The sequence below is a fragment of the Salminus brasiliensis genome, chromosome 11, assembly GCF_030463535.1.
Source record: "Salminus brasiliensis chromosome 11, fSalBra1.hap2, whole genome shotgun sequence".
Lineage (NCBI taxonomy): Eukaryota > Metazoa > Chordata > Actinopteri > Characiformes > Bryconidae > Salminus > Salminus brasiliensis.
The window spans coordinates 25,289,576-25,313,258 of record NC_132888.1 but is presented as its reverse complement, the minus strand read 5'-3'; the positions used below and the strand labels follow the sequence as shown (position 1 = coordinate 25,313,258).

At 38.7% G+C, this 23,683-nt stretch overlaps 1 protein-coding gene across 1 annotated transcript in view; it reads left to right on the top strand.

Annotated features, from left to right (window-relative positions):
* LOC140565090 (uncharacterized) overlaps nt 1-20,058 on the top strand; it is a 473,464-nt gene extending 453,406 nt beyond the window's left edge. Inside the window, exons 3-7 of the mRNA XM_072690902.1 lie at nt 14,946-15,271; nt 17,106-17,210; nt 17,779-17,841; nt 18,104-18,108; nt 19,932-20,058. Of these exons, the coding sequence (XP_072547003.1) occupies nt 14,946-15,271; nt 17,106-17,210; nt 17,779-17,841; nt 18,104-18,108; nt 19,932-20,058 (626 nt within the window). The remainder of the gene's footprint in view (nt 1-14,945; nt 15,272-17,105; nt 17,211-17,778; nt 17,842-18,103; nt 18,109-19,931) is intronic.
* Nucleotides 20,059-23,683: the final 3,625 nt, after the last annotated feature.

Below are 23,683 nucleotides of genomic sequence, written 5' to 3'. Positions count from 1 at the left end.
TTAGCACTGCTCAGATGAACTTAATATTAACACTGCTGAGAAATTTAATATTAACACTGATGAGATGAATGTAATATTAACACTACTGAGAAATGTATAATTAACACTGCTAAGATAAATGTATTTTTATTAACACTATTGAGATAAAATTATGATTAGCATTGCTGAGAAAATTAATATGAACACTGCTGACAAATTTAAGATTAGGACTGCTGCGGTTAACGTATGATTTTTAAAATGTAATTTTCTGATTAACACTGCTGAGATTAATTTAATAATAACACTGCTGAGAGAATTATGATTATGATTGCTGAAATAAATTTAATAACACTGCTTAAATACATGTAATATTAACATGGCTGAGATAAATTTCAGATTAACAATGCTGAGATAAATTTAGGATTAACATTGTTGAGATAAATTTAGGATTAGCACTGCTGAGAAAAATGTTGGATTAGCACTGCTAAGATACATTTATGATTAGCACTGCTGAGATAAAGTTATGATCACTGCTCAGATAAATTTAATATAATTAACACTGATGAGATTAATTTAATATTAACACTGCTGAGATTCATTTATGACTAACCCTGCTGAGACAAATTTAATATTAACACTGCTTAAATAAATCTCTTATTAACATTGCTAAGAGAAAATTAAGATTAGCTCTGCTTATCTGAATTTCTGATTAGCACTGCTGAGATTAATTTAATATTAATACTGCTTAAATAAATGTAAGATTAATACCACTAAGGTACATTTAAGATTAGCACTGCTGAGATGCATTTAATATTAACATTGCTGAAATATATTTCTCATTTACACTGCTGAGAAAGATTTAGGATTAACACTGCTGAGGTAAATTTATTTCTAACACTGCTTAAATAAATGTAATATTAACATTGCTGAGATAAATTTAAGATTAACACTGCTGAGATAAATTCCAGATTAGCATTGCTGAGATAAATTTAGGATTATCACTGCTGAGATAAATGTAATACTAACATTGCAGAGATAAATTTAAGATTAACTTCTGAGAAATTTATGATTGGCACCGCGGAGATAAATTTATGATTGGCACTGCTGAAATAAATTTATTATTAGCACTGCTGAGATACAATTAATTTTAGCACTGCTAAAGTAAGTGTAAGATTAGCACTGCTGAGGTAAATGTATGATTAGCACTGCTGAGGTAAATTTAAGAGTAATACTGCTAAGGTAAATTTAAGACTAGCACTGGTGAGATAAATGTAATATTAACACTTTTGAAATAAATTTAATATTTAACACTGCTGAGATAAATTTAATAACACTGCTGAGATAAATTTCAGATTAATATCGCTAAGGTACATTTAAGATTAGCGCTGGTGAGATAATTGCAATATTAACTCTTCTGAGATAAATTTATGATTAGCACTGTTGAGATAAATTTAATAACACCGCTTAAATAAATGTAATTTTAGCACTGCTGAGAAATTTCTGATCAACATCGTTGAGATAAATTTATGATTAACACTGCTGAGAAATTCTGGATTATCACTGCTGACATAAATTTTATTTTGCTGACAAATTTAACATTAACACTACTGAGAATTTATGATTTACACTGCTGAGATAAATTTAGGATTAGCACTGCTGAGAAATTTAATATTAACACTGCTGACAAAGTTATGATTATCACTTCTGAGATAAATTTAATAGCACTGCTTAAATAAATGTAATATTAACATTGCTGAGATACATTTAAGATTAACACTGCTCAGATAAATTTCAGATTAGCACTGTTGAGAGAAATTTTGGATTGGCACTGCTGAGAAAAATGTAATATTAACACTGCTGAGGTAAACTTATGATTAGCACTGCTAAGATAAATTTAATATTAACACTGCTGAGGTAAACTTATGATTAGCACTGCTAAGATAAATTTAATATTAACACTGCTGAGAAATTTATGATTAGCACTATTGAGATAAATTTATTATTTGAACTGCTGAGATAAACTTATGATTAGCACTGCTGAGGTAAATTTATGATCACTGCTCATATTAATTTTATATTAACACTGCTGAGATAAATTTAGGATTATGATTAGCACTATTGAGACATTTATTATTTGAACTGCTGAGATGAATTTAATAACACTGCTGAGATAAATGTAAGGTTAACACTGCTGTGGTAAATGTATGATTATCACTGCTGACATGAATTTAATATTAACACTGCTGAGAAATTTAATATTAACACTCTTGAGAAATTTATGAGTAGCACTGCTGAGATAAATTTAATATTAACACTGCTGAGGTAAATTTATGATCACTGTTGAGGTAAATGTCATATTAACACTGTTGAGATTAATTTAATATTAACATTGCTTAAATAAATGTCATAACATTGCTGAGATAAAATTAAGATTAGTTCTGCTGAGGTGAATTTTTGATTAGCACTGCTGAGAGAAATTTAGGATTAGCGCTGCTGAGAAAGTTATGATCACTGCTCAGATGAATTTAATATTAACACTGCTGAGATTAATTTTATATTAACATTGCTTAAATAAATGTCATATTAACATTGCTGAGATAAAATTAAGATTAGTTCTGCTGAGGTGAATTTCTGATTAGCACTGCTGAGAGAAATTTAGGATTAGCGCTGCTGAGAAAGTTATGATCACTGCTCAGATGAATTTAATAACACTGCTGAGATTAATTTAATATTAACACTGCTGAGATTAATTTAATATTAACACTGCTGAGATAAATTTAATATTAACACTTGAGAAATTTAATATTAACACTGCTGAGGTAAACTTATGATTAGCACTGCTAAGATAAAGTTATGATCACTGCTCAGATAAATGTAATATTAACACTGTTGAGATTAATTTAATATTAACACTGCTTAAATAAATGTCTTATTAACATTGCTGAGATAAAATTATGATTAGCACTGCTGAGAGAAATTTAAGATGAACACTGCTGTGGTAAATGTATGATTAGCACTGCTGAGATAAATTCCATATTAATACTGCTTAAATAAATGTAAAATTAATACCGCTAAGGTGCTTTTAAGATTAGCACTGGTGAGATAATTGTAATATTAAGTCTTCTGAGATAAATTTATGATAAGAACTGCTGAGATACATTTAATATTAACATTGCTGAGATAAATTTAAGATTAACACTGCTGAGAAAGATTTAGGATTAACACTGCTGAGGTAAATTTATTTCTAACATTGCTGAGATAAATGTCAGATTAGCACTGCTGAGGTAAATTTAAGATTAGCACTATTGAAATAAATGTAATGTATAGCACTGCTGAGATAAATGTATGATTAGCCCTGCTGAGATCAATTTAAGATTAGCCCTGCTGAGATCAATTTAAGATTAGCACTGCTGAGATCAATTTAAGATTAACACTGCTGAGGTAAATTTAAGATTAACACTGCTGAGTGGAGGGTGGAAAAGGGGTAAATTTAAGATTAGCACTGCTGAGATTAATTTAATATTAACACTACTTAAATAAATGCAAGATTAATACCGCTAAGGTACATTTAAGATGGTGAGACGCATTTAATATTAACATTGCTGAGATAAATTTATGATTAGCACTGCTGAGAAAGTTATGATCACTGCTCAGATAAATTTAATATTAACACTGCTGAGATTAATTTATGATTAGCACTGCTGAGGTAAACTGATGATTAGCACTGCTAAGGTAAACTTATGATTAGCACTGCTAAGGTAAATTTATGATCACTGCTCAGATGAATTTAATATTAACACTGCTGAGATAAATCTATGATTAGCACTGCTGAGAAAGTTATGATCACTGCTCAGATGAATTTAATATTAACACTGCTGAGATCAACTTATGATTAGCACTGCTGGGATAAATTTAATATTAAAACTGCTTAAATAAATGTCAAATTAACATTGCTGAGAAAATTAAAATAAGCTCTGGTGAGGTAAATTTCTGAATAGCACTGCTGAGATGAATTTATTTTTATTAACACTTGATATAAAATTATGATTAGCATTGCTGAGAAAATTAATAATTAAATTAATATTAACATGGCTGAGAATTTTCAGATTAACACTGCTGAGATAAATTTAGGATTAGCACTGCTGAGGTAAATTTCTGATCAACACTGCTGAGGTAAATATAAGATTAGCACTGCTGAGAAAGTTATGATCACTGCTCAGATGAATTTAATATTAACACTGATTAGATTAATTTCAGATTAGCACTGCTGTGAAATATCAGATTAGCACTGCTGAGATGCATTTAATTTTAACACTGCTGAGGTAAATGTATGATTAGCACTGCTGAGAAATTTCAGATCAACACTGCAGAGATAAATTTAAGATTAGCACTGCTGAGATCAACTTATGATTAGCACTGCTGGGATAAATTTAATATTAACACTGCTGGGATAATTTAATATTTAGCACTATTGAGAAATTTAACATTAACACTGCTGAGATAAATGCATGATTAGCACTTCTGAGAGATGTAATAATACTGCTGAGACAAATTTATTATTAACACAATCCTAAATTTCTCTCAGCAGTTCAAATAATAAATGTATCTCAATAGTGCTAATCATAATCATAAATTTAGGATTAGCACTATTGAGATACATTTATTACTTGAACTGCTGAGATTAATGTAAGATTATTAACACTGCTGGGTCAGGACTGGTTAGGACAATGACGGGTGAACACTCGCGGTGCGATGCAAGACTTTATTAAACCAAACAGGGGAAACAAGAATGCAGCAATAACAAGAAAGAATGAATAAACCAAACAAACGAGACAAACTAACATGAGCTGAACCTGAAAGCCACCTGAGGGCTGGTTGGGAGTCAGGGAGTCAGGCGAGATAGTGAAGGACAGATCAGACGGAGCACCGCGCTCGTCAGGCGACACTAAACTTAAGTGACTCAGAACAACGGGATTAGCCGAATCCTCAAGACCCCCAACCTGCAGACCCTGAAGAGATCTACTCCTGAACGAGGACAGACTCTCATCCAAAGTCCTCGAGAGAAAACACCATAGACGACCATGAACCACATGAACATGAAGACAACCAGACAGCTTGAAGTAGCGAGTATAATTCTCGGAGAGGAGGAGCTCGCTTTAGCTCCCTATAAACCCCCCAGCTCCCTATAAACCCCCCAGCTCCCTATAAACCCCCCAGCTCCCTATAAACCCCCCAGCTCCCAGGTGACCCTAATCACAACACATTACACACGATAATGAAGCCCACCTGGACTAGACAGAAAACATAAGTCCTACATAAATGACTGTCAACATAAAAGTCCTGGACCTTGAAGCCTGTGGACCTGACAAAGCAGTGCTGAGATATATTTAATATTAATACTGCTGAGATAAATGTAATATTAACACTGCTGAGATAAATTTAATATTAATATTGCTGAGATATTTTTAATATTAACACTGCTGAGATAAAATTAATATTAACACTGCTGAGATCACATTAATATTAACACTGCTGAGATATTTTTAATATTAACACTGCTGAGATAAATGTAATATTAACACTGCTGAGATAAACGTAAGATTAAAGTCATTTTTCTGGAACGATCTTCTCCAGGAGGTCTATGAACTGATTAGCTTCCAGCAGATGGAGATGAAGCTCCAGCAAGCGGAACTGAATTTCCGGTCTGAAGCAGACAGGACTTATTTAGTGAAGGTAAAGGGAGCAGTGGGAGACAGTGGGAGTAGAAGTTCTGATTTACAGCTCTGTAGTTTTTAAAGCGGGTTTTTTTCTGCTTCACTGTTTAATCATCTCATTTTAGCTCCACTTTTTAGCTCTTTACCTCTCTCCTTCTCTTGAGTTTGTGTGAATTATTGTTTATTATTGTAAGTCCATTGTTAATCCTCCTCCTCCTTCTACTAATAATAACAATAATAATAAAAGTGGAAATAAATAAGTATGAATTGCAGTTTGAAATCTAGAGGTGAAACATTAAGATGAAATATAATATAATATTTTTAATATAATAAAGTGCTGCTACTACTTTTTTGCTATAATTTTTACAGGGATAAGGACAGATATTTGAAAGAGATTTACATTGTAAACAGGTCTGTATGTGTTATGATCTATATTTATAATATATTTTATTTGAGATTTCAGAATCTTAAATTTTGGAGCATCACTGTAAAGATTTGATTGCATTTAGCAACAAGGGCATTGGTGCGGTCAGAATATTGGATGATCATCACCCAACCTCATCCTCAACTGAAAGATTAAAGTTTCCCCAGCTCATCCCAGAAGTAATGGGCACCGTTTACCATTCACTGGCCACTGAATGTTATTAGTTGCACCATTTTCCATGTTTTCAGCTCACACTAATCGTACAGGATACTTTACATAATAAAGTATGCAGAGAAACAGGAGGACTACAATCTGTAATTCTAGAACTACAAAGTTCTCCTACAGTGGGGAAAAAAAGTATTTAGTCAGTCACCAATTGTGCAAGTTCTCCCACTTAAAAAAATGAGAGGCGCCTGTAATTGACATCATAGGTAGACCTCAACTATGAGAGACAAAATGAGAAAAAAAATTCTGAAAATCACATCACATAAAGAACTTATTAGACCCAGGGAATTGAAGTACACTGAGATGCTGTAGCTGTCGTCTCGCAGCTTACACGCGATCACTCAGGTTTGTTGACGGTGGAGCAGATGGGTGCTCCCGTGTCCGTGTTACCTTCTGGCTCTCTCCTTTTAATTAGGCTGTAATAGTCAGACCTGCCGGAGTCGTCAGACACAATCTGATACTGACCAACATTCTCTGCTCTCCATAAAATTCCTCTCCGAATTAACCCTCTCTTTTTACCCTCTCCGAGTAAATGGCCACCCGGCCCGACCTGCTGGAAGATTGCCCGTTAAGGTCCCCTCTACCTTCGTCAAACCAGCTGCCACCTACCGGTCCAACCAGCAGGCCCCCGGTCCAACCAGCAGGCCCCCGACCCACCACCACCCATAGCAGACCAGCGGCTCACACACCTACCACTGCTACCTGTTTAGCGACCATGTTAAAAACATTTTTAACTATCTGTTGTATCTGGTTTGGTAATTTTTAGCATTAATGTTTAAATAGTTCTGGCCAGAGGAAGATGGGTCCCCTTGTGAGTCTTGGTTCCTCCCAAGGTTTCTTCCTCCAGCTCTGAGGGAGTTTTTCCTTGCCACTGTTGCCGTTGGCTTGCTCATTGGGGGTCTTTGATTCGTTATTTCTTCTTTGTCTCTCTTTTATTAATCACTATTTATGTAAAGCTGCTTTGTGACGACAACAGTTGTAAAAAGTGCAATACAAATAAATCTGACTTGACTTGACTCTTCTGCATTTTCTCTTTCATTAGTCCAACCAAGCCTGATTTTCCTCCACACATTACAGGTGCGGCGTCTGTGGTTAATCCAACCAATTTTTCTCAGGGCAATGCATTTTTACTTAAGGACTTCTCCACCGCATCAAAAATGTCCCGTACTGTTGTGGTCCCATGCATGCCAGCTATATCCAACAGCTCCTCAGTGACAGAGAGGTCCGACTTCACGCCTCTAATGAAAATGGATAGCTGCGCTGTATCCGTGCTGTCTGTGCTTTCATCAAGCGCTAATGAAAAGGTGATGTAGTTGCGCGTCTCTGCGGCCAGCTGTGTTGCCAGGTTTCCTGCAAGTTCCCTAATTCTCTGGTCGGGACACAGCTGCTCACAGACCTTCAGCATACACTGCTTCAAAAATGCACCCTCTGAAAAAGACTTAGATGCGCGAGCGATTTCTTCAGCTACAATAAAGCCAGCTTTCACAGCTGCGTTGTTTTGGGCCGTAGCTCTTGTGAACATATTCTGCTGCGATCGCAGTTTGCCTTTTAATTCCTGTACAATTTGTTGCTTTTCTTGAAGGCTAACTTTGGCATACTTAGCTCCGTGTTTGGTATCAAAGTGCCGACGTAAATTGTACTCCTTGACAACTGCCATCAATTTTTCTTTTCCTGGACATTTTGGGATCAATATTTGTAGCTATTTCTTAATTCCACTTGTTGAAAAAATCACATCAAAAAGGATACACTGTAATCTAGTGGTGAAATGCCGTCACTTGGCGGGCAACAGAGGAAAACAACTAAAAACACTTTTAATCAACAATTATAGGACTTCAGTGGTTTCAGTGGTTTTGAATGTTTGAAGTGTTTTCAATGTTTGAATGTTGTTTTCTGGTCTTTCAGGCAGGAATAATCTTTAATTAGCAGAAGAAATTGTTACATAAATGAATATGATGTATTGTGTCGAGAATGATGCACAATCAGGATTGTGGTGTGATTCTGAAGGGGCCGCATGGCACTTCCAAGCTTTTGCTTTCCCTTTTTGGCGAAATTGATACACGGATTGGACCATGTATCAAAAGGGCTGATGGTAGCAACAGCAAACAAACACTGGTTGGCGCCAGGTTTTTCAACGTTTGCAGAAAAGTTTTGCAAATCCTGAGTCATTTGTATGAACATAACATAGGGAAAATGACACGACAGCTCAATCGGCACATCCTACTCCAAATTTTCCATTTGAACACATTATGATTGACTTCATTGAGCTAACACCATGCCAAAATTGCTGGTATTGTCTGATAATCATTGTTCAGCAAATGTCCATGTAGAAAACAAGACACACTCGCAGTAGCAAAATGCTTGCTAAGGGAAGTAATTACTAGAGTACTTCCTTTGGAGTTCCAGTAAAAATTTCATCAGACAATGGCAAGCACTTTTAGAACAAACTGATCCAACATCTTTCTGGTGCTTTGAAAATTGATTTGAAAACACATTGCGCTTATCATCCGCAGTCGGCTGGTGCATGGGAAAGTCTAAACCAGACCATCAAATAATTCAAACCGCCAAACAGGACTGAGCCCAATGGAAGTATTATGTGGTTTTCCTAACCTTTCTCTTTACAGGCCAGTTGAATGCTCTCTACAGCAGGTCGATGATCACATGATTGATTATATGAGTGCACTGTGCAAAACTCTTCAGTCTATTCATTCACAGGTGAAAGAGGTGTTGCCAGTGAGTGCTGAGGGTCCTCTACACTCTGTGAAAGTCGGTGACTGGGTGGTAGTGAAAACCTATCGAAGGAAGGCTCATGGATCCACTGCTCACATTGCAAGAGAGAGACTGTTCCAGACAGCTTTGTGTCTAAAACTGAAGATCCAGGTGATCAGGTGACGTGCTAGTAACCTCTCCCTGTTATGCCCAACGTCTCCTATGTAGTGCAAAACTCCACTAGGCAGAAGACGGTTGTTTCCATGCCATGGAAACCAACGCTGGCCCGGAGTAGTGGCCCAGAAGCAGATGCTTGTCGACAAGTTTGCTGTTGTTTCCACTGTTTTCCGTCTAGTGTGTTAAAATTTTCTTTAGGGAAACAGACAGGACTTTGACCTTTGTGTTACACTTGTTCTTACTTATACTTCGCTCTCTCCTATCTTTATGAACAATTGTATTAGATTTTATGACATGTAGAGGTCATTGGAATCGTGGACATAGATCTAAATTCAGATCAACTAGTTCTGAACAGTTAGAATCTTTGTTTGACATTTTATGTTTAAAGGGAGGAAATGTGGTTTTGAGATCATAGTAGTACATAGTCAGGTGATCTATTATCTCTCACATATACCATATGTATTTCATTTCATCATCATTCTCTTAGTAAATTATATCCAGGCTAACATACTACTAGACTTACGCACTTAATCAAAACTTTCGGGTGGACTTTTACTGCTCCATATGAAGGAGACCACAAATCAGTTACTCCCCTTCAGCCGGAGTGGAACAAACTAGCTACTCCTCCGATCCCAAGTGTAGACCTTATCTGTTTTCTCTATGCTGGCCACAGTGAGTTATTGTTCAAGTGACCTCGAAGTTGCGTACCAACTCGTTTGGGTATCTCCAGGTGTGAGGGGCTTCTAAAAAACATATTTGAGCTTCCTTCCTCTTCATTAATTATGCACGTATGTTAACGCCCTTTTGTTTATTCATATCACAGTTAGGTGTAACCAATGCACTTCAATAACTTCTTTGTCTTCTGTGAATCAATGGAAAGTGACAACACCCCTTTGGGAAGATATATATGACCTTTTGTAACTTGGTCAACCTTCAGAGATCTCGGAGTATTTGCCAGGAGCTTCTCCCCGGCCGAAAGCTTTTCAATAAATATATTACTTTGGAGTATTAATAGTGATTTCTGCTTATTTAAAAAATGTCCACCATGGCTTAGTGTCAGTTTTAGGTTCAGCTCAGGTTTAGACTTGATTTAAAGTTAGGCTTGACATCAGTTTTAGGTTCAGCTGAGGTTTAGGCTTGATTTAAAGTTAGGCTTAGTGTCAGTTTTAGGTTCAGCTCAGGTTAGGCTTGATTAAAAGTTAGGCCTGACATCAGTTTTAGGTTCAGCTGAGGTTTAGGCTGGATTTAAAGTTAGGCTTGACATCGGTTTTAGGTTCAGCTGAGGTTTAGGCTGGATTTAAAGTTAGGCTTAGTGTCAGTTTTAGGTTCAGCTGAGGTTTAGAGTTGATTTAAAGTTAGGCTTAGTGTCAGTTTTAGATTCAGTTGAGGTTTAGGCTATTTTAAGCAGACCTTTGTAGGAAGATAAAGTAATGGGAGGTAAAATACTGGACAGATCAGGTGGTTATAGGAGAAGACTTTATTGTAGTTCCAGACGACTCAGTTGACCATCTTCCTTCTAGAGGGCAGCAGCATCTTTTTGATTATATTTTCAATAACTTAGTCTCCAATACTCCTTTAACTGATCACTGTTCAGTTCCCTTCTTCCCCTCTTTGAACAAATGTAAATCACCTTTGAATTCAATTAGGAAATTTAATAGTAACCTTTTGCTTAATTGAAGATATTTCACTACTGGAAATTTCACCTTTGAACAAATGGGAGTGGTTTAAATGCAATGTTGGAGCAGCAGCAATTAGGACAGTATGCTTCTAAACAGATGAGGGTCCAACACTCACAACAGACACACACAGACTCGTTCAGCATTGATTAGGAAGTGAATATGGGTTGAATGCAGTGTATTAAGCTTAGCCTGTAGCTCAGCTAGTCTGTGCTGCAGCATGACTGAGGAGACAGAGGCTGCTTCTCTTTAGTGAACTGCATCTCTTCATTTTATTTAAACGGGCTGGAGCACGGTCGAGGAGAAGAACCAGGCTGAACCAGCAGACAGAGTCCAGCCTGTTTCTCTGTGCAGCTGGACACAACGCAGAGTCGTGGACGGGTATTCCGGATGTAAAGAGGACCGGCTACATTTATACACTGATCCATTAATCAAGACTTTTATCTTAGATTTTGTCTGAATAACTTAATACTTTTGTCTCAGTCCCTCTGACGCCCACTTTCCAGAATGTGTGAAAGTGTGTAAAACAGAAAGAAGAGAGAGACATTTTTAGGTCAAATAAAGTTCATTTTATTATTTTTATCGGTGGTTAATAAGAATGAGAATTATATCAGGGGTATATTAATTTAATTTTGAAAATATCAAATTGACATTTCCGTTGTATTAAAGGTGTAGTTGTATTAAACGATAGAAACGGTCATTGTAGGAGATTAAACTAGACGCTAGGTGGCAGCATGGAGTCAGGAGTCAAATGCTTCAACAGCACTGAACTGTGTTAATACTCTGAAAAGCTTCTCAGTGAGCATCTCTACACCAAAGCTGCTCAAGTACTTCAAGTACATCGCTGCGCTAATGGCGCCCCCTGTGGAGAGTCTTAAGCTCGCGGGAGCCATTACAGCACAGTGTGTAATAAAAACAATCAAAATTTCTAAAGAATTTCATTTTTAAAGCATAAAGGAAAATGATATTACTCTCCAGTGTAAATTAGACTTTCCAGCAGTAAATATTCACTCAGCTTCTAGTTAAAGAAATATTTGAAGGAAACCCCTCATATGAGTCGTGTTTTATGTTAAATTGAATATAGGAAATGTTACACAAGGAACGACAACAAATATTTACCATCTCACCCTGAATGTCACGAGAAGCGCCGGGAAGCGAGTCTTTATACAAGGAAGCTGTTATTGACATATAATGATCGCTAGATGGCGATTCTTCCACGCATCATTCAGTTGGGTGTAGAGACTCTCGATATGCCGGGTGAGTTTAAACTGTTCACTGGATGTTCAAAAATATTATTATAATTAAAAATATATTAAATAATCATAGTAATAAAAAAATAATAATAATCATATACATAAGAATAATCAGTGTAATTACAAATTACAAAAGTATATTTAAGTATTAAATAATTGTTTACCGTTGTCTACAGAATATTGGTTCTGAAAGATGCCAATGCCCCCTACTGTTACCATAAAGCTATAACTGTCAAGCCCTCGTTATCGTGCCCTCCCCCGGGGCGATCCCGAGCCGCTGCCCACAGGCCCAAATAGGGACTTCCTGATCGTGTCTGTTTATTTGTGTTGATTCATTGTTCATGTGTTTCACCTGGGACTGGATGTACTAAAGGAGTGTAGTTCCCTTTGTTCTCTGCCGTGAATTGACTCGACTGGAATCCCTGTGACGCTCTGGGATTCATCACGCGTTACGGCCGTGTTCAGCTCAGCTCTAGTTTTGCAGTCCATGTTTAGGAGAGATTCTCCATCTGACTCGGAGGCAAGCGAGGTACGTTCGCTTCTTGCTCAGGTTCCAAGGCGACCTACATTTTAGGCAGTACTCTGCAGGTTCAGGTTAGGTCTGCCCTGCTTTCTAGTCTGGCAGCTGGCTCTCCAGCTACCCCTGTGTGTTTACGATATCATAGTCTGTTTCGAGAGGCAAGCGTGTTACATTCGCTTCCTGCTCAGGTTCCAAGGCGACCTACGTTTTAGTACTCTGCAGGTTCAGGTTAGGTCGGCCTTGCTTGCTGGTCTAGCGGCTAGTTCCCCAGCTACCTTCGTTTGTACACAGAGCTCAGCTCTGTCCTTAGTTTTGTTTCTCCCCTCTCTGCCCAAGCGAGGCTTGTGGTTTTGTGTTTATCTCCCCTTTAGTTCTCCCCTCGTTTCACTCTCGTTCAGCTCCCTGCTCCTCCCAGTCCCGGGTTTGTTTTGTTCGCCATCTGATTTGTGGTGTTTTGGTTCTGTTCATGGTTTTGCCCATGTTGCTGCACTTTGCTGTTCATATCTCTTTGTTTTGTATTTGGTTAATAAAGTATCATGCTTTGATTTCCATCTCTGCGAGTGTTCATCCCTTCAGGTCTGGCCGTACACGCCATGACAATAACATTAACAGGTGAATGTCATTCTTTATTTTAGCTTATTTATTTCGATTTTCATTTGTTGTATTTAATAATTAATTTATAATAATTTATTAAAGAAAGATGAGAGAGGCCTGTAATTTTCATCATAGGTACACTTCAACTATAATCCAGGAAATCACATTGTAGGATGTGTAAAGAATTTATTTGTAAATTTTGGTGGAAAATAAGTATTTGGTCAATAACAAGGGTTCAACTCAAAACTTTGTAACATAACCTTTGTTGGCAATGACAGGTCAAACGTTTCCTGTCTTCACCAGGTTTGCACACACTGTAGCTGGTATATTCAGCATGATTAAAAAACCACATGTATCCAGGATGTACTTGGATTACCTGGATGTCATGCAAGCTAGCAGACCAAGAAGCATCCTGGTCAATAAGACGCACAGATCTTCCATTAACTTCTGTTATTAGACTGTACTATTACACTGCATAGTGTTAGAAGGGTGAGCTGAACTGTATTGATTACTTAAGTGCTGATTTAACACTGGGAACTTTACTGTGCATGTAGTCTTTATAAGTCAAAAGTCAGAGGTTTCTTAATAACAAAAACTAACTGGCACCATCAATGATCAGAGACTAATCACATTCCTTTAACAGACGCCCTGGAGAGCCCAAACCTCACCCTAAACACCTCAAACTCATCTCACCTGGGGAAGCAGTCCAGTACAGCTGTGACCACTGTAACATCTTATACAAATCAGACAGGAGCAACTCCATCAGCATCACTGTGGGTAAGAGCACAGAGAATGGCTTTATAATAAGCTCATCTGACTGCAGTAGTAGTAGCAGCATTCTGTAATCATATGTGAGCAGCACGGATTGCTACTGGCTGTCTAAAAACGTCCATAAAAAAAAAAGTGTGCCACTACCGGATTCACACCCGGCCAGTTTTGTGCTTAGCATGTGCTGCTCTGTTTAGAGAACAGGTATGGACTATATGAAGTTATAAGAACCAATGAAAATTAAAGAGAATATTATATATATATATCAAGAATTCTGTGATTTACACTGTATGGACAAAAGTATTTGGACACCTGCTCATTCATTGTTTCTTCTAAATGAAGGATATAAAAAAGTATTTATCCTGCTTTTGTTGGAGTAACTGTCTCTACTGTTCAGGGAAGAAGGCTTTCTACTAGAGTTTGGAGGAGCATTGCTGTGAGGATTTGATTGCATTCAGTGACAAGAGTGTTAGTGAGGTCAGGATGTTGGATGATCACCACCCCACCACCTCAACTATTAGATGGAGCACCACCATAATTCAGCTCAATCTGCTCCACATCTGCTCCATAAAAAGTGTCCTATTCTAATGGCAGTACTTTTCTACAAGCACTAGACAAGCTGCATGCTGTTTGCACATCTGTGTCAGAAATGGGTGCACCTTAAAGATACTGTATTCAGTCATTAGAAGGTGTGTCAACAAACATTTGGTCATTGGCCATTATCTATTTTTAGTAGAGCAACTTAACTGGTATCTGTCTGGCTGTCATCAGCTCACAAACAGTAGCTTCCACAGAGAACTGCTGTATGTGTGAACAGCCACTGTGGGTGAGCTGCTGCAATCACAATGTGGCCTGTGTGAATGTTGTACCAGTTTACAGCTACTGATACCAGTTCCTCTTCTTTTCCAGTGAATTTGCTGCAGCCCAACATCTCCTTCAGTGCTTCACCAGTGTTTCACTGGTGGCTTGAAGGGCCTGAAGTGACCAGGAGCTACAGCTCCATCATCTGCTCCGTTCAACCGCAGTATCCAGGAGGCTCCTTTCACCTGGAGTTCAGTGGTGAATCCAGCATCACCAAAACTCAGTCAGCTGTTAACCACTCAACCACCTTCTCCTTCCCTGAGGCTGATTATGTCCACCAGGGAAACTACAGCTGTGTTTATGAAGTAACTGTGTCTTCACGCTCTTTTAGATCCTCCAACACGGAACTCTTGGCCGTCACTGTGAAAGTTACAGTAATAAGATGAGCTCATCGTTTTTCTGGACTAGTTCTCCTGAAGTGTAAATGTTCTGACAGTAATTTCTCCCTCAGTATCGTTGGTTCCCATCATCAGTTTTTCAGCAGCAGCAGCAGGACTGTTACTCGTATCAGTGTCGATCATTGTTTTCCTCAAAGGGAGAAATAAGCAAAAACTGCAGAAAGCTGAGAAGACGTATCGTAGACACTGTGAGTACTTTCTGTTCAGAGGACAGTTTACTGAGGTACATTGAAACTCACAGAAGGTAAACAGAGAGTAGATACACGTGTCCAAATGTTTGTGGACACCTGCTCATTCATTATTTCTTCTGAAATCAAGGGTATTAAAAAGTATCTTATTTTCTTCTCTGCAGAACGAGCATGGATGTGAGGATTACCACCCCACCTCATCCCAAACTCCCCAACTCATCTCAAAACTAATGGATGAAGCATCATCCATTATATTTTGAAGACATTTTACAAAATCTATAAGAAATCACAAAAAGAAACATTCTTCTTGCAGACTACTTTGTTGAGTTGTTGTGGATCTCTATATTGAGAAGAAACAATGAGCATGAGCAGGTGTCCCAATACTTTTGTCCATATAGTGTACCTAGGTACTGTGTAGAATGCCTTTTGGTAAAAATATACTGAAAAACTATAAAAATAAATAAATAAATAAAAAAAATTAACCAGGCAAGGAACCATGTAAAATGGTGTCATGGTTTTATAAAGAGGCCTTTAAGAAAACCCTTGTTTAAAGTGTAGAGAAATGTGCTGCTGTAAAAGATGGTTAACCACTGAAAAGATGTATTTATTTATTTATTAATTTATCTCTCCACACAATTCTTCAGGTGCCAGAGCCCCGGCGGAAAATGAGGAGACTGAGGGGGAGGAGGATGATGATTATGAAAAAGCAGAAATCGCTCTTAAACAAAGAGAGGACTCTAATCTGGTGCATCCTGTTACACTTAATAGTCTAATGCCTCTCTGGTTCGTCCGACTGGAATCTGATTGCTTAGTGGGATGAAATCTGCTAATTCACTCTTTTCCCAGTAAAGGGAGGGGATTTGGTTCTACTGGGAGGGACTTTGGATGTACGGAGAGGAGTTACGCTTGTACTGGTGGTGGTTTTGTTTGTACTCGCAAGACTTTTAATTGTACTGGGAAGAGTTCTGATTGTACTGGAAGGAATTCTGGTTGTCCTGGGAGGAGTTTGGGTTGTACTGGGAGGAATTCTGGTTGTACTGGGAGGAGTTGGGGTTGTACTGAACCAGGTGTAAGAGAATTAAAGAACTCTGGAATTAGAGAAGGGTGGAATTCTGGTGGCTTTTGCTTTGTGGGAGAAGACCAGACCCTCCTCTGAAAAGTGAAGCTAGGACTGAGAGATGTGGCAGAGTTAAAGGAAAGTGAATTGCTACATAAGGTGGTTTTAAGCTTTTTCATATTTCTCATATTTTAACTGTATTGTGACTCAATTATTCTGTAGGAGAAAAAACACAGGATCAGGATCACCTGTTTGAGGAAGAAGATGAAGGTGAAGATGAAGATGATAATAATGAAAGTGGAGAAACAATTCTTCCAGAGAAAAAAAGATTCGGTGACTCTGATGATGACTACATCAATGTAGATGCTGATGTGGGAAAACCAGCATTGGAAAATCAGCAGCAGGTGAATGTTTATGTAAGCTGTGTAGATCATAGTCATTTGAGTCAGTACTGGTTATAATATTGGAAATGAACTATAATATTGGAAAACATTGACATTTTGTGGCTAAAATTGTGTCGTAAACCAGTTTTTCATTTGTGTGTTCTTATATGATCATCCTGTAGATGCCAAACACACACACGACTGCCCATGTGGAGATTGAGATGGATGATGAAGATTATTATGAGAACTCAGAGGATTCAGAGTTCTCTGATGAGGACTACATTAATGTAAACTAGATAGTGGTGATGACGTACTCTGACCAGAAAAGTCAGGAGGCCTTCATACACATTCAGCCACTAAGCTCAGAGGAGCAGCAGAGTTGATTAGACCCTCTTCCTGTCCCTCTCCGGCTGAGTGCAGAAACCTTGAATGTTGCTGCTTCTTCCTACCCATCCAGCTCCTCTCCTGGAGACTGCTTTTATGACGCTATCTTTCTGGCTGTCCCAAAACCATCTCAACCAAAGGTGTTCCCCTGGATTCAGGTCTTGTGACTGGGAAGAACCAGTAGTGAAGAACACAGAACCCATTGTCATGAAACCACTTTGAGAGACGTCTTGCTGGAGGTAGCCTTTAGAAGATGGGAAACTGTGGTCACGAAGGGATGCACATGGTCAACATGGGGATGCAACAACACATTCAAGAGAATATTGATTGGTATGAACGGCCCAAAGTCAACCAAAAAAAACCTTCTCCACACCATTACACCTCCTCCACCAGCCTAGAATGTTCACACAAGGTAGGTTGGGTCTATGGATTCATCCTGTTTGTGCTAAATTCTGACCCTCCTATCTGTAGTGTTCCTCAGCAGAATTCCAGACTCCTCAGACTAGGCTACGTTACTCCAGTGGTGCAGTGTTGGTGAGCCTGTGCTGAGCCACTGCAGCCTCAGCTTTCTGTTCTTGGCTGACAGAAGAGGAACCTGACGTAATCTTCTGCTGTAGCTCCTCCATCCACCTCACCTGAGACACTGTTCTGCTCTCCACAGCTGTACAGAGTGATTCTCTGAGTCACTGTAGCCTTTCTGTCAGCTCCAACCAGTCTGACCATCCTCTGTTGACCCTCTCCGTCTGCTGAACTGGATGTGTTTTCTTTATTAAATCTCTGACTGTCTCAATTCCAGAAGAGGTGAGGAAAGCTTCTTCGAGCACCTGCTGAAACACTTTCTAGTGACAGATGTGAGTAACTAGGGCAGCGTCACTGCTCACACATTCAGACAGGGGGGACAGTGTGGAGGAGGCCGGCTGTGGTTTCCCTTCTGAGCTTTGCATGTGCTGCTATGTTGTTGATGCTCGGTGTAAAACATTAAGGAAAGGCCACACAAATACAAATCAGCTGGCCCTCCAGTTGGCTACCTGGAGAACTAGGGGCATGTCTGCAAGTGATTGCTGTGATTGTCTGAGTTCATCAACAGTCAAAATCAGTTCTGATCTGAATCAGCTCCAATATCCCTGTTCAGTCTTGTCCTCTCCTTCTCACCTCCACTATAGAAAGGAAGCAGTAGGAAGGAAGGGTGAGAACAGGAGCAGCAAGTGGGTAAAATAAGAGTTTTTAAAGTCGGCACAGACAGCAGTTTAACCTTAAGGCCACTACGTATTACTAATGCTGAGAGAATGGCAGTGGACACTAGTAATCTGTTTATTACGAGTGTCCACTGTAATACACTGTAATACACACACTCACACCTAGGGGGCACCATAGCCAATTTAGCATAGCCAATTCACTTACCATGTATTGTGGGAGGAAACCAGAGCAACCGGAGGAAAACCACACAGAGATGGGGAGAACACACCAAACTCCTCACAGAGACCAGAACAGGAAAAGGTTCTAAAGGGAGGTTCTATGGGGATGTTCTATAAGGTTCTATGGGGTGAGTTCTATAAGGTTTTAAGGGGAGGTTCTAAGGTGAGATTCTAAAAGGTTTTATGGGGAGGATCTATGGGGTAAGTTCTATGGGGAGGTTCTATGGAGTAAGTTCTATGGGGAGGTTCTATAAGGGGAGGTTCTATAAGGGGAGGTTCTATAAGGGGAGGTTCTATGGGGTAAGTCATCTCTTTGAATGTCCTCAATGTTAAGGGCATAAAAAAGGAATGAATGGCGGAATGTTCAGAGATGATGTCACAATGGGCAGCTCTCCCACACACAGCTGAGAGAACGGGAGCGGTGCCCTTTATCTCCACTGCTCTCCAGTCCTGTCTGTGCATGGAGCAGCTTCAGGACCAAGCATCAAGTGGACAAAAGTTTGTGGACAGAGATCTATTAGCCAGACATTTTGAATGAGCTAATGTACCAACTATATGCCATAGCAACACCTTAGCAACAAACACAGCAACATTACTGAGCCACAATCACTCTCTAGTTAACGATGAATAAATGTATTGATGGTAAACACTGTATATTATAATTAGCTTAACGATGATCTTAATTACCCATGTTGATCAGTAGTGTTGTGTTTATGAGCTCTGAGCTCCACTCACATCTTTCTCCTTCTTCTCCTCCATTTCCAGTCTAACTGAAGAGGTGACGTCTGTCTCTCACGCTCTCCACGCTGAAAAAAGCACTGGAACATAGTGATGTCACAGTCAACCTGCCCCGCCCCTTAGTTACCGTTGCTAACCAGCTCCATCAGAATTCTTTATTCGCCAAGGACCAGTGCAAGGAATTTCAAGTAATGAATAAAGGACATCATTATTATTACTGTTGTTGTTGTTCATTTATAATTAACAATAATGGCGATATAAATATATTCAAATATTTAAAACTGTAAACATAACCGTTATTATTAATAGTAAAATAAATGATATAAATGAATTAATACAGTGTAATACCTGTAACTGTCAGGCCCTTGGCACGCGCTCAGCAGCCGGCTTCCCTCATTAAGCGGATCAAGGTCAGCTGGGACTGGAGCTTCTTAAGCCGTGGCTTTGTTTTCTCTCGTTGTCGTGAATCAGCTCTGTTACAGACCTCTGTAGCACTGCGCTCTACGCTCTGCTCAAAGAGGAAGTGGACCGATCCTGTCGTTGCCTGTTTGGTCTTATGTCTGTTATCCTTGTTGCTCTGTCTGCTCTGCTAATCTAAACCCTGATGCCTCCCTGTTTCACTGAAGTCTTGCTTCTCTGTTTTTCCTTCATTGTTTTGGTTTGTTGGTTTTTCCTGCTTCCAGGTTTCTGTTCAATGTTTTTTCAACACCTCACTTGTGTTCTTTCTCCTGGCCCAAGCTCCGTCTAGTGTTCTGCTTTTGTATGATGTGTTTCTCGTTTTCCTGAATACTGCTCAGCTTCCTCCCAGTCCCAGCTGTGTTACTGTGTCCAGTTTGAGTTGTGAGGTTTTGATTTTGTTTCTGGTTCTGTGCATTAGATTGCTGTTCCCCCGGTTGTGCTTTGCTTTGTTGTGTCTGTTTACTTTTGCCCAGGTTACATTAAAGTCCTGCATCGTCCATCCCTGCAAGTGTTTCCTTGTGTTCACTGCCACGTCTGACCAGGTATGACAGTAACTAATAAATTATTTATTATCATTATTATTATTGAAAACAACTGTATCATTTAAAACATCACATCTGTAATACATAAAGGAAATTATTATTGTGGTTGTCATTATTTATTAACAATAATAACAATGGCAATATTTACATATTTAATGTGCTAAAATGCCTTAAGATGAAACGATTAGCCTCGTTAATAAGTGAGTCTATGACTGGAGCTGCTGGTGCAGATATGTCTGACCTGTAGGTGGCGCTGCTGAGTCGCTTTTCATCCTGAATCAGTGTGTGAAACTGGACTGAATTGTCTACTTATGTCTCTTTACCCTGAACTGTCTCCGTTTTGTTGTGCTAATAACCACAGTATGAGGAGGCCTGGAAAAAATGACCTTAACGTGGTTTCAGACTGACCTAAAGTGACCTTCACCTTTAAGTTCCATAATGAGTGTAAACAGTCCTTATTTCCCAACATGAACCCAGACCCAGATTCATTTGAGAAACTATGAACTGAAACTCCATGGCAGCATTTGAAAACCATTAATATGCAACATTATGGGCTGTTTAATTTAGACGTCTAATAGACTGTAGTGTCTAAACGATTAACTCCGGCATATATTAAATATAACAGCAGTTTATTAGTTCTTATCTCCTGCTCTCCGGGACCCTCACCTCACTTGGCCTTGGAGAGGCAATCTCCCCGCACCCTCCCACAAGCCTTTGCAAGGTCTAGGCCACAGAGACCAGCTACAGTTTGTTTCTCTAGTTCCAGTGCATTTAAACATTCAGTTCAAGTGAGGATTCTACAGATTTATCAATTCTTCTGTTTACAGACCGTCACTCTCCCTTTTCATGACGGTCATGAACTGAACTACATCCAGTTTTTTCACATATTTTTTTATTTTAAGATATGATTCTTCTCATCCCACCTACCACCTGGGAGTCCATGTTCAAGTATTTTCCAAGTATCGGTCAATAGATGCTCTAAATTCAGTTCAGGATGAGAAGATTACAGAGAGGATGTAATGTACACGAGATAAGGGGTAAAGATAAATTTACCATAACAGTGAAAGTAAATGTGTGTTCCCCTTTTACTCACATACTGAATTTACATACATATGGTCACCTGAAGTAATTCATAATTAATATACTGGCCTTTGGCCAGAGTAAGATCTTCCTGTCGTGAGTATTCAATCAAAAACCTCTAATCAGCATTAGTGAACAGTTCAGTTGTTTTTTGTATTGACTTTTACTGTTTTGACTTCTACATAGCCTGGTATACATAGAGACTAAATCTATAACCACTAGACTACTATAATAACACACAAAGTAAAGTAACAGCAAATGTTACATGTATTATGATTATTATTATTAGTGAAAAATAAGGGATTAAAGACTGCACACACTGCTTTCAGAATATAGAAGAGTATATATGATATACAAGCTGACAGCCCTAGTTTCTCTAAAGCAGGAAAGTACGAGCAGTTGGCGTCATCACTCGACTATATGTTTAAAGTGTCAACAAGTAATAAATAATAGGAAAAGGGAGTGGTATTGAGACATTGGCAAAAAACAAAATAGATAAAAGGGGAAAAAAGCCTTATAAAATCAATTCAAGTTTATTTATAAAACAACGAATGTCATCACAAAGCATTTAACAGAGATCTGGGTATAAATACCTAGAATAAAACCCAGGAATAAAAACAATAAATCAATACTGAATTAAGAGAATATGGAAATGCGCCGTCAAGCCATAAAAGATGAAAACGTGAGTGAAATGTTGAAGTCCAGGCAGGTATGCATGGTCATGCAGTGAGGTGAGGATGAATCAACACGAGGCTCTAGATCAGGACAGTGGGCTGTAGGATAGTCGAGAGCCAGGTCTGGTGGTACAAGGATGGAATAGCTGGAACTGGGCATCTCAATACATGGTAGAGAGAGAGAGAGAGAGAGAGAGAGAGAGAGAGAGAGAGAGAGAGAGAGAGAGAGAGAGAGAACAGAAAGGAGGGGGGAAAACAAGGGGTTAGGAGATCCAATGGGTAGGGTGGGAGTCAGATCACGGCAAGCTTAAAACATCAACAACAAAAAAAAACAGTAAAGGTTTCAAGCACATTTAAAACACATCTTAGATAAAACAAGGCCTTGATTCACAGGGAAAGTCCTAACTACATAAACATACTCAAAAGGATTGGATACAATAAAAATGTTCCTTCCCTAAATTCAGGCCTCTTTTGCCACAGGACTTACTGTACAAATGACACGGGTAGAATTGATCAAGGTCATAACAGTAGAGACAGAATTGTGGCCAAAATACATTTGCAAAGAAACAGACATATCTACCACTCTGAGAAAAAGGCCTCGAATGAACAGGATAATACAGCAGTCTCGAGCACAAGCACTGCAATCCATATGATCAGTCCATAAACATTTTCCATTTACCAAACATGGATTTCTATCATCCCGTACAGAACAGCTCAGTCAGTTTGGATGAAACACTTTGTTTTGAACACAGAAACTCACAAGAGACATCGGTATGATTGACTAACTAAACATTAGGTGGTGCATTGTCCTTGTGTGTGAAAAAGGATAGGAACCAGATTCCTGGGGGCCTGAAAGGAGGTCAAGGGTGCACAATGTTCTGGGCCATTTTCAAGAAGAAAATTAAGAAAGGGATTTAAGAGTATGAGCAGACTGGTGTACGACCTGTAAACGTAGATTAGAAAGACAATAATAATCAGAACCTGTAATCAGATCAGGACAGAACATTGTTAGTATGAAAACAGGCTACAGCAGCATGATTAGAATACCCCCAGAGTTGCTTCTTCTGAAGTGGGAAACTGATAGTAGTCCAGAATCCTGCAAAAGAAATGTACGTTACTGGTTGTAGGGTTTAAGAAGTTCTCCAAGATGCTGTGGGGACAAACAATCGAGAGACTCATTTCAGAAGAAGTATTTTATAATCAACATGGAATTTAACTGGAATCCAGTGCAGGGACGAGAAAATAGACACATGTGGTCACAATTTCAAGCTCTAGTGAGCAGTCAAGCCGCTGCATTCTGAACTTATTTAATGACCCTGAGCTTATTTAAAGATTTACATAAACTTCCTACCATAGCAGCATTACATTAATCCAATCTTGAGGTTATAAATCTATATAAATTTAATAGAGTGCGCGACTGAGTGAGCTCATTTGTGTTCTGTTCTGTTTTATTTTTTATATACATTTT